This window comes from Acipenser ruthenus, chromosome 1, assembly GCF_902713425.1.
Source record: "Acipenser ruthenus chromosome 1, fAciRut3.2 maternal haplotype, whole genome shotgun sequence".
NCBI classification, from domain to species: Eukaryota; Metazoa; Chordata; class Actinopteri; order Acipenseriformes; family Acipenseridae; genus Acipenser; species Acipenser ruthenus.
This window is the reverse complement of record NC_081189.1, coordinates 74,434,082-74,453,895: the sequence shown is the minus strand read 5'-3', so window position 1 is coordinate 74,453,895 and position 19,814 is coordinate 74,434,082. Positions and strand designations below refer to the sequence as shown.

General features: G+C 39.1%; 1 protein-coding gene across 5 annotated transcripts in view; it reads right to left on the bottom strand.

Moving 5' to 3' along the window:
- The window catches only part of LOC117421008 (centromere-associated protein E), a 76,364-nt gene extending 64,779 nt beyond the window's left edge, over positions 1-11,585 (bottom strand). For 4 of the 5 annotated variants that reach the window (XM_059029643.1, XM_059029650.1, XM_059029647.1 and 1 more), the window contains exons 1-3: positions 1,163-1,385; positions 368-471; positions 86-175 (exon numbers count right to left, since the gene is read on the bottom strand). In XM_059029643.1, coding sequence (XP_058885626.1) covers positions 86-175; positions 368-471; positions 1,163-1,218 — 250 coding nt within the window. In that variant the 5' untranslated portion in view covers positions 1,219-1,385. Of the gene's footprint in view, positions 1-85; positions 176-367; positions 472-1,162; positions 1,386-11,545 lie in introns of those variants that run through there. The other variant, XM_059029649.1, reaches the window with a different exon arrangement.
- Between the last annotated feature and the right edge of the window lie 8,229 nt (positions 11,586-19,814).

The following is a 19,814-nucleotide window of genomic DNA, read 5'->3' as shown; positions in this document are numbered from 1 at the left end:
GGGATATTAATCTTATTGAATATTTTATTTCAAAGCACATAATTCTTCATGTTTCTGAAAGTATACTGGAGTATAAAAATCTCACCATTGTAGCCATTCACAGCAGAGACCACAAGTGGTTGTGCTACATCTTGGTACAGCTTATCTGTGGTTTCGTCTGTATTAAACACCCTGTCTGTAAAAAAATAAAATAAAAAAACAACTATAAAAAGCTGGTTTGCTTGTACAAAACGTCCATTCAACATGGTACAAATGATCAGACTACTGTATATGAAAAAACTAATTATTCCCTCTTTCAAGAGCTGTTTTCCATATATAGTACTAGTCAGTAAATTGCAACCAAACAGTGACAGAGCGTTTAACTTACCAAAGTTAAAAGATTTTGTCCCGTCCACCTGACAAACAGCATGTTTATCGGTTTTCCAATACAACGGAACCGCTTCTTCAGCCTCCTGAATGTCAATCTTCTCTCTGCAGAGAAAACATTAAACTGATCAACTGGCATAGCTTCCACATATTAAAGCATACAATTCATAAAACATGGCACGTGTCATGTTAAGCCTCACTTTACAACAAACGTTCAAAAGGTAGAACAAAAGCTTTACAGGTCAAATCAAATGTTTGCAGCAACTCAGTCCAAAAAGTGCACTTCAATAATATAAGATATACAGTTGACTTGTTGCCAAATACACACTGTATTTACTTCCAGGCCACGGCTGGTGACGGCGATGGTACTGGGATGGATACCTTTACTTACTATGGTGAACAGTAGTGGCTGTATTTCACGGTAATGCATTTTTCCCAAAATATACTAGCACAATTATACAGTTGTAAAATATTGACATTAAAAGATAGTGATGAATAATTAATGACACAATACATCAATCTGCAAATTGGCGCCTAAAGTGTCATACAACAATACAACTTGTTACTACAAACCCCGTACATCTGTGCACCTGATATAACCTGACACATTTTATTTGTATATGTGTGTGTGTGTGTGTGTGTGTGTGTGTGTGTATACAGACACACACACAGATGAAACACACTGTACCGATACCGTTAACTTAATCAAGACTATTTTAGGAAATTGATGGTAGTACGATAAACATAATATTCCAAAATAAAGACTCATCGTAAAATAAATAATAACATTGTTTACCTTTGGATGAGCGGGCGGACCCTCACGCAAACTTTAACTGCGCTTTCTTCTGACATTTTAACATGTGCCTCTAAACATTCCTAACTTCCTACAAAATTTCCAGTATTGAAACTACCTCCTGTTTCAAAAGTACCGCTCTGTCAGTATGAATTCGAAATTGTAATCTTCAACCTCATTGGGTATCGTCATTTCGTCGATTGTACCAACTGTCGAAATGTGGGGGACAGTGCAAAAGAGCTCACACTCCTTTGATACATCCATTAATCTAGTAAATAAGATCGATTAGTACATAATACTTTATTTTTGACAACTTAGAATATGTATCTTAATAAAGTTTATTTTAATATATATAGTAAAGTACCTTCCTGGATATGGACGCTTCCAAAGACAAACTAACTTTATTTAAATCTTAAACTTTACAGCGTACAAACACAGGAAACAACAACAGAAAAAGCACTAGTAGTACACTATTACCTTCTTGTTAACATCTGTTTTTTGCGATTTTTGTCTTTCGTGATTTTTTGTTGAATAATAATATGCTAGATAAACCATTAAAATTGTTACATACTGATGTTCTTAATTTTAGCATTGTTAACATGCACATACGGTCAGGGTTTCCGCTATGGGCAAACTAATTACTACTGGCAGCCGAGTACTAGAGGTGTACTTACCCGATTGTCTATAAAAAAAGGTTATGCATTGCTATAGAGCTTTTTTTCTGTATGGAAAATTTGCTTAGAGTGAATCCCAATATTTCAAATGAGCGCCTGACACGCCGTTTACACAGAATGGATTATAACCTCCTGCAATTGTAGGAACATTTTGGTGCCAGTATTACTGGTTTATGGTCATCGGCAGGTGCTGCAAGCAAGGTTTAGAAAGAGCAATATATTAAAGTTGAAATACCAATTGCCATACCAATAAAACGCGGCGTTTGTCGTGTTTAAAACATGTGAATAGTGGTGCTGTTAACAGTAAAGCATGCTTAGAAAATCATTCTCAAAACCAGGTGTATGATAAGACTGGTACTGCAGAGGGCACTGTAGCACTTGTGTGTAGAATGAAATAATAGTTGACCTATGCTGTGAGATCAATCATTTCCCAGTAAATCGTCATCCAAAAGAAACTTAATCGGATGAGCTTCTTTACACCTACCATGAAACACCTTTATTTTATAAAGTAATTGACAATACATTCATCTTAGCAGTATAATTTTGCAGATATATTTAAAAAACGGACCTAGGTTAGACAGAGGCCCTAATGATCGTAATGTGTATTTCCCAGCGTATATTACAGATATTTTCAGAAAACCACCTGCAAGCTTGTTAAATAATTGATAGGATCTATGACAGAAATGCCTTACAGAAGCGGGTTATATATATATATATATATATATATATATATATATATATATATATATATATATATATATATATATATATATAATTTTAATATTATTAATATATCTAGGAAACGTGTTAAATATAAAGATCAACATATGCATAGTCTTGTATATTTATTACAATATATAACACACACATTAAATATGTACATGTGTAAACATCTTGTGTTTATTTAATTTATTTTTAGTACTCAGCCATCAGCCAATTGCGATAAAAAAGTGTAATTGTGTTTATTTACTGTTATAAAACTAAATCAAAAGGAATAATAATATTTGCCATACTGATTACCAAGCTCTCAGCCAGTAACATCCTTTGACCAAGAAGATGCTGCTGATGAGAACTGGCCCAGGAAGTGAAAGTGTAACAGATATCCTGAGAATAAGGCATAGAAAGTGTGAACTTTCTTCAATACCAGAGTATTCAAGTAGTACCAGATATCATGCTTTAAAATTATTTTTAGAACGTGTTCCTTTCAGAATTGCACATTTGAGACCTACGTAGCTAACAGGTAAGTTTTAAGTTTTTTTTTTTTTTTTTTAGCTGCAATTACTGTTATCTAAAATCTAAATAACCATCTGCAATGCAAGACAGAATGCAGAAACTGAAAACATATATTAGTTATAACCCAAAACATGTAAAAAAAAAAAAAATCACTACCATTGACAACCACCTCCTTGGTTTGCAAGTGATGGTGCCTTTTGTAGAATGATCTTAGCCATAGGTATTACCACTCCAATTTGTAACATTAGAGACTCGAAAATATAGACCCGCTAAGTCAGGACACGCTGATGCTACCTGGGGTTTCTGAACAAACTACAAAAATCAACTGCAGGAGGTTGGAGTACTTGCTTGAATCCTCTCTGTTGTTATTTTGTATACAGCTGGGCCGAGGCAAACCAGAAAGTGGATTTCTTAAATGTGTGTCAGCCAGCACAACAACCCCTTCATTAACCTCCTGGTGTCCTGTTAGAATCCAGCTGATAGTGACTGTATCTGGGGCATTTGTGTTTAAATATCAGTGTCCTTCATGGTAGGTAGGGCAGCTGTACACACACCCATCATATTACTATATACTGTACTATAATATACTATCATCTCTTAAATTATACAACTGAGGAAGTGTATTAAAGTTGGATAGATTCCAATTGCTTGAATTTCTGAATGCATATTAATTTCCCATTGGGAAAATGAGAAGGGCACCTTCAACTCTCTCTCTCTCTCTCTCTCTCTCTCTCTCTCTCTGTACCTGTATATATATATATATATATTCCACAAAATATATAAAACTACTGATATCCAATAATAAACTCATCTTTCTCTAGTGAAATCAAGCACTTTTAAGCTGCAGGGCATTTTTTTGTTTTATTTTGTGGATATCTCTTTCTTAGCTGGGGACTGGCTAAAGTTAACGGGAAGGAAATAAAAAATGTATTGCTTAGTAGCCAAGTAAACAGGTGGTTGTCTGACACTGACACAAACCAATTGTACATTCTCCTTCTTTCAAGACTGAGACACCCAAAATCATTGTTGGTTTAACAGTTGGATGCGAGACCTTCAAGGGGTTTTATCATTTTTCTGGCTCAATAGGGACACTGAAAAGGGCTAGGTTTTAAAAAGAAAAATAAGTTTATTGTCTGCAATACTATAACCTTGCTTTGCTAAATACCTCTCCTTGGATGGCTTATTTTATCTTTTTTTTCCCATTAAAAAACTTGGGGTTTTCTTATGAGTTAATGCATCTCCATAGCTCTTATATAAATTCGTAACGACCACTGTAAATAGAAAACAACAAAATAACAACCTGTTTGAAAACAAAATACTGTTATTCAAGCATAAAAGCAAAAACATGTTTTATAAAAAACTTTGCCACCTGGGTTAGATAAAAGGGATGTCTTGGCTACTGATATCTATTCATAAGACCCTTTGGCGAACATGAAAGGACAGCAGTGTTTAAAGTGCAATAAATAGTAGCCCAGCTCAGCATGCATAAGTAAGTACAAGCATGTACAAGCATGCCCCCCACATAAAGCCCCCATGAATCCAGAACTGTAATGTTGGTAGTTGATAATATTTTTAAAATGAGTTGCATATTTTGCACTGTTTTGCAAGCCAAAACATTCTAACCATACCAAATTGCATTAGCCCAGCGGTTTTTACTGTTTCTGCAGGAGGCAAAAATGTTTTTGTTATTTCCTCTACAGGGACACAGTATAACATATACAGTACATGTTGCATATATGTGTATATATGACTGGGCATTTATTTCTTGGCTTAAGGCCCCCCATGATATTGGGCATCCTGACTGAAGACCCACACCCGAAATAGGTTGTTCGTTTGTACCGGTAGAAGTACAAGTACTTTCATTAGGTTCAGTGCCATTTCTCTGGTGTTTGAGAAACCGCACCATAATTACTGTACTCAGTTGTACACTGACTGCCAATGCAACATAAATCTCTCTCTGTCTCTCTCTCTCTGAACTCCTCCAACCTGACTGGTCAAAACCCTTACTTATATCTGCCTAGTTATGTAATGAGACATGTTTTCTTAAATATGATCTCTATGTCACTAAACATCTTTGAAATTACTGTTATGTAGATCTTTGGTCTGAGTGACCCAACAGCAGCAATGAACAACAGTCTTTATTATAGATTAAAGTGCAATATGTTTAATTCATTTCTGCTTTTGGTCTCAGCTTCAAGAACTGGAGATAATGCCTTAACATTTATTTTTCACGATGGTAGAGCAGAACTCTACCAAAAACAGCGATATTTTAAATCTATCAAATACCACTCTGATAAATATTATATGACCTGTCTCCCATTGGCCTCTGCATTTTTTGTATGTCCATGTCTTTTAACAACTTATGACAGCCTCCTTCTTTGTGTTTTAACCCCTTGGACCTTACCTCAATGTTATCCAGACAACATATTCTCCCAAGTTGGTTGTCAATTACATTGCAAGACTAGCAGTCTTAGCTTTGTTCATCCGTCAAGCACAAAAAATGAATAGAAAAAAGGAGAAGACAAGTCATAGTATTCCACCATTTAAATACTGCGTGTTCAATGTGAATAACTGTAATTTGATGTCTCTTCAGTTCAGGAGGTGTGAGGGGCCTTACCATGTCAATTCCAAAATACAATACAGGCCTGTTATCTATTCTGAACGACTGATATTTAAAAAGGAACAAACAAACCTTCCATGCTTTGAAAAACCTTGAGCATACATATATTTGTGGATCCATATAATTTAATTCCTAGAAGTTCTTTAGCATTGTGACTGTATGTGATGCCTTGCCAGGCAAAAGGTGCTCTCCGGAGTAAATAAATAGTATCACAACAATGGTAAAGTTTTGTGTGTAAGTGCTTGAAAGAAAATACCTTTTCTACAAACCAACAGTGCTAACTAGTATTTTCACAGCTATACTGATCCATGCTACAATGTTTCCATATGGGGTACCCAGTAACTTTTCCAGTGTAGGAACAATTGCACTGGATTGTAGGGGGTCGTACAATCAAGAGTTTGGTTATTTAAATCTGGTAATGCTGAGTTGGAGATCATGGCTGGATGTCCACAGGGATTGCTGCATTGATCCACTGGGTTAGGGAGGAAAATCTTCTGAGCATAGCTGTGACAGGGTAGTGTCACGACCCAGGCTGGCTAGCAGCAGGATATAGACCCAGAGACAGAAAGCTGCAGTTTTAAAGCGCTGTTGCACACTTTATTAAACAAATTAAAACAAAAGAATAACCCACTTGTAGGCTGGGCATTAGACCTCACTAGCAGTACAAACAGTACAGTTAAAACAGTACAACCCCACCTCAAGTCTGGCAGTGGCATGTAAATTAGTTGCGCAAAGGATGCTGGGATTGTGGAACTGTTTTGGGGAAATGCTAATTCTGTAAATATTTTATTGTTAGTAATTGTTTTTTTTATTGGCCTTTCATTGTTGTCATGTCCCATTATTGTTTGAGAAGGTTGTTTTGCTTAATTGTTGTTATTGCTGTACAGTTGGCACCACTTTATCGGTACGCCTCGGGAGAAGTAAAAATATCCAGAATAAGCGGCTGTCCAAATTAAGAGGAATTTGAGACAACTTTAATCACACTTTTTTGTTTCTAAATGAAAAGAAAAAGAATGAAATCACATCACATTATGATTACATGTTAAACACATAATTGAAAATGAGTCAATTGTTTCCTTTTTATTCCTCAACAAAATTAAAATTGCTGTTTTTTATTTCTAAATGAAATGAAAAAGAATGAAATCACATCTTATCACAAGATGACCTGTGATGTTGACACGCCAACTTTCTTTGCCACAGCAGCATGTGAACTACAGAGACTCCAGAGCCTTCAAGAGTTCACATGTTGAAGCAATTTACGCAAGTCACAGCATAATCCCATACTCACTGCACTGTGTTATGCGAACCTGTCTTGCTCTGAAAAGCGATCTCCGTTGATCATTTGAAAGTACTGTAGCCCAAATAAATGAAGTGATGTCCCAATAAAGCGACATAAATAGCATTGGGAAGAACAGTCTCCCAGAGTTGTATCCCATTTAACAAGGGGCTTCCTGCATCCTTACTCCACAGATGTCAATGAGACCCACTGGCAACTGCATTAAGGCCGGCCGCTATGATGCATCTTTTCCTTGGGAGGCTTACAAGGCTGTGGTCTGCATAGCAACCTGGGTGAACAGCTTGTGCCCAGTGGAAAAAGCAGGACAACTGGTGGCGGTGCTTGAGGGCAAAGCCCTGCAAGTACTGTTGGACCTCGACTTGGTGAGCCAAAACGACTTCAAAGCTTTGTCAGCAGCGCTTGATGATGAAGAGGATGACATCGCCGCCATGCCCCACACCCCTCCTTCCCCTGTCCAGGCAACCGCTGAAGGACAATGGTGGACCTGGTGGATACTGGCTCCACCATCTCCATCGTGTGGCCTGGGGTCCTCCCCACAAGTCACAGTGGACAGCAATCGGAGTGGATGCCCACCAGTCCGTCTCCGTACTGTCACTGGCCAGGTCACCCCCATGTTTGGGCGCCCCTGCTTGGAGGTCCAGCTCTTCACAGGGTACAGCATGAATTCTGGTTGGCCGACATCCAAGACTGCTGTATCCTGGGGCTAGATCTTCTGGCTGAGGTGGGGGCCACCCTCGACCTGGCCAAGAAGACGCTCCAAATCGGTCAGAGCTGCCTGCGACTAGGTACGGGCCAGGAGTATGAAGGGGGAGATTCACCCCACCGGGGCTACACTAACGCATTGGCAGAAGAGGAGCATTGCCCACCAGACGCAGACAGGCAGATCCCGGTCCCTCCCAGAAACAACTGGCAGCGCTGAGTATTCAGCCAGGGTGTCCCATCCACCAGAATAGTGAAGTAGCGTAGGTTCTCATCCGAGAGATGGCTGCTGCAGGGGTGATTGAACCATCAGCCAGCCGGTGGACCACATTGGAAAGACTCGTACCCCCTCCCCCGAATTGACGAAGACCTGGACAACATCACAGACTCTCGTTGGTTCAGCTCCATCGACCTGCGCAATGGATAGGGCGTTCTCCATTGGCCAGGGTCCGTGGCAGTTCACTGTCATGTCATTCGGACTGTGCAATGCCCCAACAACTTTTGAGCGGTTCATGGAACGAGTGCTGTCTGCCGTTCCCCGAGCCGCTTGTGTCGTGTACCTGGACGACCTGATGGTACACACAACCACCTTCCCAGATGCGTTGAAAAACCTGAGGACTGTGTTTCAATGCATCCGGGAAGCAGTTTGAAACTGCACCCAGGAAAGTGCAATTTATTCTGGGAAGAATCACACTTCCTTGGGCACATCGTTGGGATGAATGGCATCGCCACAGACCCTGCCAAGGTAGCCGCAGTCAGGGCCTGGCCAGTCCCCAACACCGCCACGGAGGTGAGGAGCTTTCTAGGCGTGGCGTCCTACTGCAGATGGTTTGTGAAGGACTTTGCCAACATCGGCAGGCCCCTGAACCACCTCACAGAGAAGAGAGGCCGGTTCACCTGGACCTCTGACTGCATGGCCGCCTTTGGTGAGCTGTGCAAGGCCCTCGTGAATGCCCCGGTGTGACAGAAATACAATGATTCTTGGTTGTAAATCTCCCTCCTGACCTGTGAGGGCGCTAAGCAGCGAGAACAGAGTTCCCTGGTCGCGCTGACCTGACATAAAAGGGGGCGGAGAGACGCAATCTGTTCCTTCACTTTGGTTCTTGTTATTGAACCTGAAAGGATTATAGACCCGTGGGTCTATAATTGTTGGTTTGTTATTATTATTATTATTAGACGGCTAACACGTTCTGGAGCCGATTTTAATACACACATCACTATAGTGTACTCAAATTTAAGATGCAGGCCATTTTTTTGAAGAAAAATTTGTTTAAAAAGTGAATCTTCAATTCAAAGGAATACAGTAGTGTGGCAAAGTGGTAGATTGGTAGCAGGTGTATATCAGGTGCAGTGCAGATGCAGTAATTCCAATAACAAACAGACAACAAAGTACAGGTGAAATTAGGGTTGCAGTCCCGCAAACAATAAACACGGTACAAAATACACACAATTAGACACACACGATCACAGGTCCAAAGTGAGTGCTCTCAGTGCTTGTGGTGAAGTACAATATATTACGTGCTATTGGTGAAAAACACGTGCTGTGGTGATCCGGTTTTGTGCTGGCCCCTGGTGACAGCTCCGGATTTGTGTTTAGCTGTCTAGTGTTATTTAACAAAAAAAAACAGACAGTTACTAAACAGAAAATACCAACAAAACACTCACAAATTTTATTTTGGGGATATCTCCCGGTCTTTCCAGTCTCCTCGTATCTCTGAAACCCAAGCGAAGGAAAAGATTTACAATTCTCCTGCCCCTTTTATGCAATTATGCATGACTCCTTGGTAAACGATTGCAGCTGACTCTATTGCCTGCAGCTGCTACCTCGTTTACCTTCCAGGTCAATACATTCCCGCACCGGAGACTCGTCTTTTTCCAGGCTAACTGACTTCCCGACCCAGGGAATGAACTGTCAGGCCAACCTGTCCAAAGCCTTTTCCTTTCGCTACTTAGTGCCCTCACAAGTCGAGAGGGAGATTTACAACCAGAACTCATTATATTTCCGTCACAAGTAGTTATTTAAATTTTAGTAACATTATCTATACTTGTCTTTGGCACGCACTTTTGGACTAATTACATTCACATTCTCTGTATCTTTTTCTATTAGCATTACTGTCTTAACCTTAATGCATGGGGTATCAAACCAGTTAGGCCATTATTGGGAAGCAGACAACTTTAGTTTGGCTTTTCCATTCCACTTATTTAATTGCATACAGTCTGTTAGAATACCCTAGCATTTGTACAAGTAAGGTTGCTCTCTCCTTACATGCCCCTGTTCCAAAAGTCATGTGTTTTACACACTCAATATACATCTCAATGTCTTGAGAGCACCTACTTGAGTTAAATGTACCATCAATCTGGATGCACAACTCTTTACCTTTTAGATTTAGTTTAATGAATTAACCTGTCAGGGGTAATGTGATAACTGGCTTTGTCAACCAAATTAGAGTGTTTGTAGTATTCCAGTCTATCAGGATTAACATATTCCTGTCCTTTGTCTACAGGTCTGTTGAAACTAAGATAGACTGGAACGCATGTTTCCTTCTCTACAGCCAAGCTGCCCATATCAATAGAAACAGAAGATTTCTGTGACCCTGAAGACAGGCACTCACTATAGCCACCATCAATCACAAATTACGTTTTTTCCAGAGAATTCAAGTTAGTCACAATAGACATTGAATGCAACACCTTCATTTTAGGAATTGTATACAATTACCCCCCTGAAGAGCCTCAGTCTGCCTCTGTTTGTTTCTGGTAAATGCTATTTTTTAACCAAACACGATTTGACTTTCAGTAGAAGGTTAGTAGCTTTTAACTGCACCTTTTTGAGACTAGATCTCAGTTTGCCAAACATAGCTGGCTTTACACAGTACTGTTTAGCTAATCCATCATCTATGGTTTCAACTTTTTCCATTTTAACCATTAAGTGTATTTCAAATTAGACACAGAATTAAGTATTTATTGAAGTATTTCACAAATGTATCAACAACTCGATTTATCTTAACCCAATGCGATTGTTATACCACTCTAATACCTAAGAAAAATCACTTTTTCCTAATATTTAGTAACTATGGAAATACAATTGTTGTTTCATTTAAACTGTACAGTCCTATGATAGATACAAGTCAGGAAGAAGGGACATTGCCCAGTGGCACTGGGAAAGGTAGTTCTTTTTAATGGGAAAGGGGCGGTCAACATGAATTGAGCAACCATTTCCACTGTTTTCCCGGTGTTTTATTGTTTATTGGTTAAAACCGAAAATCAGAAGCCCTAATTATAAGATCCAATACGGTGGAAGGTGACTTTTTAAGTAAAAGCTTGTTTTCCAGAGACTGTATATTAAAGGTCATTTTATAAATCTTACCCCAATGTACACTTCCAAACATGTTTTTTCCATTTTAAAACAGACACAAGGTACTACATTAAGATCTCTGTTCGCTTGCCTTTCTTTCCAGGAAGTCTTGCTGCCTTGTTAATTTCACCCCAGCAATGTCTTCTGGTTAAAACATGTCAGTCAGTAGCGGAAGCAGTAAATTGGTTATTGACAGTAAAGAATTCAATGGAGGAACAGGGACAAGTTGATCTCCTGTTACAATTCTGCAAATGTATTGAAAAGTATTGTGACCCGGAGCTTCCTCTCCGTGGTTCCTTGCCCCTTTAAATTCAGACCCAGGACACAGAAACTTGAGTTTTAAAACTGCTTACGCACTATTTTTAATAATACTAAAATAAAACAAAAACAAAAACAAAACCCAAGTCCGTTTTTGGAGCGCTGACTAAACACGGCTAAGCCGTTTACCTGCCAAATAAACACATACAGTTTTACTTTTAAACAAACATGAAACAAAAGGATCACCCAGTACCTTTTTTTTTTCATACGCTTGAGCACACAATCAAGCAGGCTTCTTCAGACAGCAGCCTTGAGCAGATTGGCTGCTTTCTTTAAATACCCTGCACCTGACTCTAATTTACAATGGTAGCCAGGTGCAAGTGATAATTAAACAATAAATAATAATTAAACAATTAAACAAATACACTTTTCTGGCAGGGAGGATAATAACCCCCCTCCCTGCCTTGTTACAGTACCTTAAGTTCTTAAACTTTTTGGGCTGCGCCCCCCTTCCTCTTGTCTGTGGTAATTGACTCCCCCCCCGATTTTTTATTTTGCAAGAACCAGCTACCGATCCAGCGTAATAAGAGCAAACTTAACACTGCAAATTACAGCTTACCGATTGTGACCGACGCTTACTAACATGCACACCACGTACGAAGCTGATAAATAACATACATTACCAGGTGGCAGCGGACTTCATCCAAAAATATGAAAGCTTAAAAGGCACCAGTCAGATGCACAGCACCATCTACAAACTTTGACATGCCTGGAGGTGTCAACATAAAGATTTGTTTTAAGTAAATATATACCGTATAACGGGAAATTTTGGCTGGATTTGCTACCTTGGGGGATTTTTTCACAGCATGTTAAATAAATGTTTACATAATGAAATATGTCTGCTAAAACAGTATCTCATTTACAGTAACTCGTTATAGCATCTACAATGTCACTGCAGCAACTTGGAGAACAACAAAGAAGGCCTTCTAATCAGTTACAGTATTTATTGTTCTTATTTGGCCCTTAATTTTCAGGTACTGGTAAACCTTTACTATAATCATTTGCTATCTCTCAGTTTTAAAACTATGGTTCTCAACATAACACAGAGGAATGATCACAGTATTATGCAATAATTGTAGCGGCGATCTGATTCAAAATCCTAAAAGGTATAGACAATGTCGACCCAGGGGACTTTTTTGACCTGAAAAAAGAAACAAGGACCAGGGGTCACAAATGGAGATTAGATAAAGGGGCATTCAGAACAGAAAATAGGAGGCACTTTTTTACACAGAGAATTGTGAGGGTCTGGAACCAACTCCCCAGTAATGTTGTTGAAGCTGACACCCTGGGATCCTTCAAGAAGCTGCTTGATGAGATTCTGGGATCAATAAGCTACTAACAACCAAACGAGCAAGATAGGCTGAATGGCCTCCTCTCGTTTGTAAACTTTCTTATGTTCTTATGTTCTTATTGCCACGTGTGAAATCTTTAACAATAAAGCCAAAACGAAAATGCTTTTATTTGCTGAACTTTTGGGGAAAAAGCGAGATGGCTTACACTGTAATGATGGGGGAGCAGACATTCTGGCCGAGAGCATAGAAAGATGCCTTAGGAAGACTAGAAAGGATTTAAACTAGGGCGGGGGGGGCAAAATAAGGTTTTAGTTAGGGCTAAAGGTGTAAGTCACATAGAATCAAAAATGCAATGCTGTGTCTAAATGCCAGGAGCATGAGAAATAAATTGTTAGAACTAGAAGCACACGTCAACTGAAAAATCAGATGTTGGAACCACAGAAACCTGGTACTGAAGATGGAGAATAATTCAACATACAAACGATAAAAAAAATATAGACTAGATAGGAGAGGAGGAGGTGTTGCTCTATATGTTAGGGATGGGCTAGAAGCAAAAAACAATCCAAAGCGAGTCAAGTTGGGTGGAGCTGGTAGGTAAACACACTAAAAAAAATGATATTGGTGTATATTACAGATTCCCAGGTCAAAATAGAAATTAAAGCAAATTATACGAAGCAATTAGAAGTGTGTGTAGGAACAGGAATGCTGTACTCAAGGGGATTTCAATTTTCCAAATATAAACTGGGAAAATCCAGCAGGATGTAGCAAGGTAGAAAATAAACTGATTGATGCAATAAATGACCGTTCCTGGCCCACTGTGTCAAAAACCTGACAAGGGACAGAGCAATTTTAGATCTGGTGTTCACAAAACCAGGACATGCTATGTAATATAGAACTATAGAACCACTTGGGTCAAGTGATCATAACATGGTTAAATTAGAAATTACCTTGGATTCCAGGCAAAAGGCAGCACAAACTAAAGTGTATCATTTTAGAAAGGCTAACTTTGAAGGGATGAGCCAGGGGACTGAGACAAATAGCTGGACAGGGGAATTGGAGGATATGAAGGTTGAAGTTCAAAGGAACAGATTTAAAGTTATAATGCAAGACATGCAGGACAAGTATATACCTACAATGAAAAAAGACCATGTTTAACAAGCAGTCATCAATATGGTTAAACAGATCAATAAAAAATAAAAAATATAAAAAAATGACTTGCAGGAAAGATGGAAGAGCAAAAAAATGAGGAAGAATATAAGAGAATGCTTAAATATTCAGAAGGACACACAAGATCTAGAAATAAATATTACCAGGAATGCTAAACATAATCCTATATAATTATTTCAATATTATAAAAGTAAAATAACTGTGAAAGAGGAGGTTACAGTATTAAGGGATCAGTGAAGTAGAGGTATAAAATAAGCTACAGGAGCTTAAATATAACACACCACCCAGCCCAGATGAGATTTATCTAAAGGTACATACAGAAACAAGGGTAGAATATGTAGACCACTGGCTACTATCATGAATAGTTCTATAGAAACAGGTGAGGTCCCAGAAGACTGGAAGTTTGCAAATGTTGTGCCGTTATTTATAAAGGGGGATACGACAGACCCAAGCAATTATAGACCCATTAGTGTAGCTTCCGTAGCATGCAAAATTATGCAAGCACTATTAAGAGGTAAGCTTGAAGACTATTTATACAGCAACAGCATGGATTCCAGCATGGATTCAGAAGAGGGAGGTCATGCTTAACTAACCTACTTGATTTTTTAAGGATGTTACAGCTAATGTAGAGGTATCTTGATTATCAAAAAAAAAAACCTTTGACAAAGTCCCACATTAATGTAAATTAAAATCAGCAGGAATACAGGGGAGTACATATAATTGGATACTGAACTGATTAAAAAACAAAAAGCAGAGAGTAATTATGATAGGTGTAAAATGAGATTGTAGGATGTACTTATTGGTGTACCACAGGGGTCTGTACTCCGGCCTACTGTTGAAATCAACTACTGCCACAAGCCCCCTGGACCCCTGGCTGACTAATCTTGTCCATCTCTATGCTTCTGATCTTGCTCCTTCCATTATGCACACTCTCAACCTTTCACTGGACTCATCAATCTCCCTTTTCTCTCCAAAACTCTAGAAAGGGATGTAGCCAGTCAGCTGATAAAACATCTCACGGATAACAATCTGCTTGAATCTCTACAGTCTGGCTTCCGGCCGCATCACAGTACTGAAACTGCTCTGCTCCGGATTGTGAATGATCTCCTGCTTAATGCTGATGCTGATGCTCCCTCTGTGCTTGTCCTCCTTGACCTAACAGCCGCATTTGACACCATAGATCATAGCACTCTTCTTGACCGCCTTCAGAAGTATGCTGGGATCTCTGGAACCTGTCTCTCCTGGATGTCCTCTTACCTATCTGGACGTATGCAGTCTGTTTTCTATGCTTGATGCAGTGGTGTTGCAAACCCAATCACTTGTGATGTCTCTCAAGGGTCTGTTCTTGGGCCTCTTCTCTTCAACATTTACATGCTTACCTTGGGACACCTGATCTGCCAACACAGCCTCATGTTTCACTCCTATGCTGATAACAACCAGCTCTACTTAAAACTCGAACCTGGAAGCACCTCTGCCATGGTCCGGATGCAGAGATACTCTGTCATGCATTTGTCTCCTCTCGACTCGACTACTGCAACTCTCTCTATGGTGTAAAGTTCAGGATTACTTTCAAAACTCTCATGCTCAACTACAATGCCCTTCATCACACAGGTCCTTAGTACCTCTTCAACCTGGGCAGACACATGGCAAATTACATTTAATATACAAAAGTGTAAGGTACTGCACGCATGCAATACAAATGTACAGTACATTATAAAATACCATATGGGAGCTACGGAAACTGAAGAACAAACCTATCAAAAAGACCTAGGAGTTTATGTTGACTCAGAAATGTCTTCATCTAGACAATGTGGGGAAGCTATAAAAAAAGGCCAACAAAATGCTCAGATATATAGTAAAAAATCTTCAATTTAAATCAAGGGAAGTAATGTTAAAACTGTGCAATGCATTAGTAAGACCTCATCTAGAATATTGTGTTCAGTTCTGGTCACCTTGCTACAAAAAGGATATTGCTACTCTAGAAAGAGTGCAAAGAAGAGCAACCAGAATTATCAAAGACATGTCATATACAGACTGGCTAAAAAAAATTGAATTTATTTAACCTTGAACAAAGAAGACTACGTGGCGATCTGATTCAAGCATTCAAAATCCTAAAAGGTATAGACAATGTCAACCCAGGGGACTTTTTTGACCTGAAAAATGAAACAAGGACCAGGGGTCACAAATGGAGATTAGATAAAGGAGCATTCAGAACAGAAAATAGGAGGCACTTTTACACCAATAATTGTAGGAGTCTGGAACCATCTCACCCTGGGATCCTTCAAGAAGCTGCTTGATGAGATTCTGGGATCAATAAGCTACTAACGACCAAACAAGCAAGATGGGCCAAATGGCCTCCTCTCTTTTGTAAACTTTTTTATGTTCTTATGTAACCTGCTGACCCGCTATGTCCCTGCCCACAAGCTGAGGTTCTCCGACTCTGGCCTGCTTGTTATTCCCAAGCAAAAGTGCACCACACTTGGAGAACGCTTGTTTAGCTTCATGGCTGACTCTCTGGAACTCTCTCCCAGCTTTGGTGTGTGATGCTCCCTCCGTCACTCATTTTAAATCAACTCTTAAGACCCACTTGTTCTCTTTTGCTTTTCATGCTCTTTAAGCCTGATATCTGTTATTAGCTGTTGTGTCGTTGTGACAGAGAGCGAATGAATCCGAGTCAACAATCTCCCTCCCGACCTGTGAGGGTACGGTATAACAGGAACAGTGTGCCCCGGACTAGATGGTTTAGCAGTTCATTCCAGGGTCAGATGGAAGTCGGCCATCCAGAAAGGGGGTGGAGTCACAATACCAGAAGTCATCACCTTAATGCGGTAGGCGATGTGGCAATCGCGGATTCGAGGAAAAGCGATTGCACTCGCTACCGAAGGGGGCGTGACTGAGGGTATATCAGGGGATGAGGCGAAGCGATCTGTTCCTCTGTTATGGTTATGCAAAAACCGCTGGAGGAGTGTAAAATAACCGTGTTTTGTTTTGTTTTATCTTATCTGTCTATTAACTGTTGTTACTTGTCATTATAGATGGCTAAATATCCAGCAGCTGTAGCTTTTCAGCCAGCACCAAACCCGGACAGCACTTCACTACTGTTCACCATTTACCGTGAATTTCACCACTTACACTGAGAGCACTCATGTTGGACTGTGATCATGTTGTGTATGTCACAGAATTATTGTTGATATTATTTCGGTGCTGAAATCCCCATGGGGTTTTGGCTGGGCAACTACACATTGGTGTGGATTGCCAGCCTTATTATTTATAAGGCAAAAATAAAGCTTTCATTAACGGTGGAACTGTGGTGGGCCGTTATTCTACGGCATTGCAAACTACTTTGCCACAGTCATTGCTACTTTTTTTTTTTTTCGCATCCACAATGTTTTAGAATTTTCTTTTTACATCCTAGCCTTGTATTTAATGTATTATGCATTGTTTTTCACTGTATTTAATGTATTATGCTTTTTTTTTTTTTACTGTATCTTGTAAAGTGTTTGGTGATGGTGGTCCACTATGATAGGCACTATATAAAACAAAGATTGATTGATTGTTCTTGATAATTCTTGAAAATTAAGATTTCATGTTTTTATATAGTGATAACATTTTAGAGAAACACGGGCTTACAAATTCCATATATATATATATGTGTATAGAATGGCTTCAGTGAGTTAAAGGAGTCCAGTAGTTTATAAATCATCACAGAAACTCACTGAAGCCCAACTATTATTTTTTTATAGTACATGGATATTAGTATATGTAATATATAAAAGACAATATACAGGTGTTAAGGTTCAAATTGCAAGTGAATTTAATGAATAATAATGCAAATTGTCAGTATTGAAGAATATTAAATATAATTTTCTTTTGATAATTCAGGAACGATGAATTAAACTGGGTAGATAATGAACTGCAAAAAATAACGCTTTAAGGAAATTGTGTTTCAATGGGGTATGCTTTTTTTTTCTTGGTCGCTGTCAGAGTGGAAGATTATTTGTCTCGCTCGCCTGTTGGGTGCACCCGTTGGTGGAGGATGATTGTAAATCTTCAGAGACAGATTTGTTAAAAGTGCCTAAAAACCACAAATTGTGGGTGTCGAGTGATTGAAAACGAAACATTTTGTGTTTGAAAGTGGTCTTAGGGTGTACAGGAGTCAAATATGGGTCAAAGGTCAAATATAATCTTCTAGACGAATATGCCATTTTTACGTCACTACTGTGGTATTATGCCTTTTGTTTTGAATGTCTCAGGATGCAAATATAGCCTTCATCCACTGCAAAATAATAATAATTAAAAAAAACATTACAAAATTTTTGTGACCTGAATTCACAACCAAACTACCTGATGATTCTAATGTGCCTGGCAGTAGAAAGGTTACATTTACTTGATAAGAAATGAGTCAGCTATTAAAATCACTTGTAGAAAACTGTCAGACTCATGATGGCATTGTAAAGCCAGGAGATTTGGAGGAACAAAAATGCATTCAAATGTGACTTAAAAAACTCAAACGGTTTGACTGGGCTCCTTTTGGGGTTTGCAAGACACAATCCACAGTGATGTATTATCTACGTGTTCAATAATTGTTGCATCTTAAATGCTTAGATGTGGTAAGCACACACTACTTTAAGATTTAACTCTCCCTCTTCCTCCCTGTTTATAAAATGAGTGTACTTGTAGAAAATGTCTCCCAATATGTAGACATTCACTGGAATTGCCTCGAGCAGAAAGCTATAGCAGAGATATAATATTTAATAACCTAATTATACAGCCGGGGGGAACCGAAGTCTGACTGAAAAGCTGTAGACTTCTATTAAATGTGTGTGTCTTGAAGTCAAAGTAAGAAACTTGGCCAGATGCCACTTTTTAAATTCGTAGATTGTTGTTTAGGTTCTGGATGATAGACTAAATGGAATTGCTCATGCAGCTCAGAGCTTGACAATACAGTCACACAGTTGATTACAGACCAGATGGTTTGGTAACCTGTGGAGACAGGAAAAAAGACAAGAGCTTTCTGATGATTTATCTTTCATTTAGTTCTTCAGAACTGTGTGTCTTCATTTTTCTTTGGCACCACAGAGAATGTATAATTATTCTTCAAATCAATCTATAAATCCTTCATAGTCATGATGTATTGCGCTTGGCTTGTGAGAGAACTGCCTAAGTTTATATTTATATTTTAAAAGCTTAAAAGTCAAAGATTGTGCCCCAGCGACCCATGTAGTCTGGCCGGGCGCCTGCGGGCTTACCTGTAAGCTGCCCAGAGCTGCGTTGTCCTCCAACGCTGTAGCTCTGAGGTGGCTGCATGATGGGTCTGCAGTGTGAAAAGAAGTGGTCGGCTGACAGCACACGCTTCGGAGGACAGAGTGTGTTCGTCTTCTCCTCTCCCGAGTCAGCGTGGGGGTGGTAGCGGTGAGCTGAACCTAAAAATAAGTGGCTAGTCTAAATTGTGAGAAAATGATAAAAAAACAATTGGCGACTACTAAGTTAAAATCAATCAATCAATCAATCAATCAATAAATAAATAAATAAATAAATAATTAACACTTGAAAATAATATGAACTGTGATAATAAAGGTGCTGGCAAAAAGTAGTCTGGGTTATAACCACACCTGCTGAGGCTTATCTAGTGAACGTACATCATTTCAGAAGAAAAAAGTTATTTGTTTTATTAAAAAAATCACTATCATCACTGCAAATGCGTCTCAGTCTTAGTAATTGGGAGTATGGAATGGAGTTGCGACAAGCTTTGGGATGTGAGGAGTCGTATCTTAGATACGAATGAGAGTCTCTCTCTCTCTCTCTCTCTCTCTCTATATATATATAAGCTTTTCGAAAGTCAAAGTACAGTTGCGCTGCACTGATGAGCCCCAAACAGGGCGAAACATGTCTGCAGATACTGTGCTTTGACTTTTAAAATGCTGTGAATGTAGAAGCCTTGTAATGCTGAAATTTGCATATTTCCCGATTACCCATTGTTCTCTATTCATTGCTTTCATTACC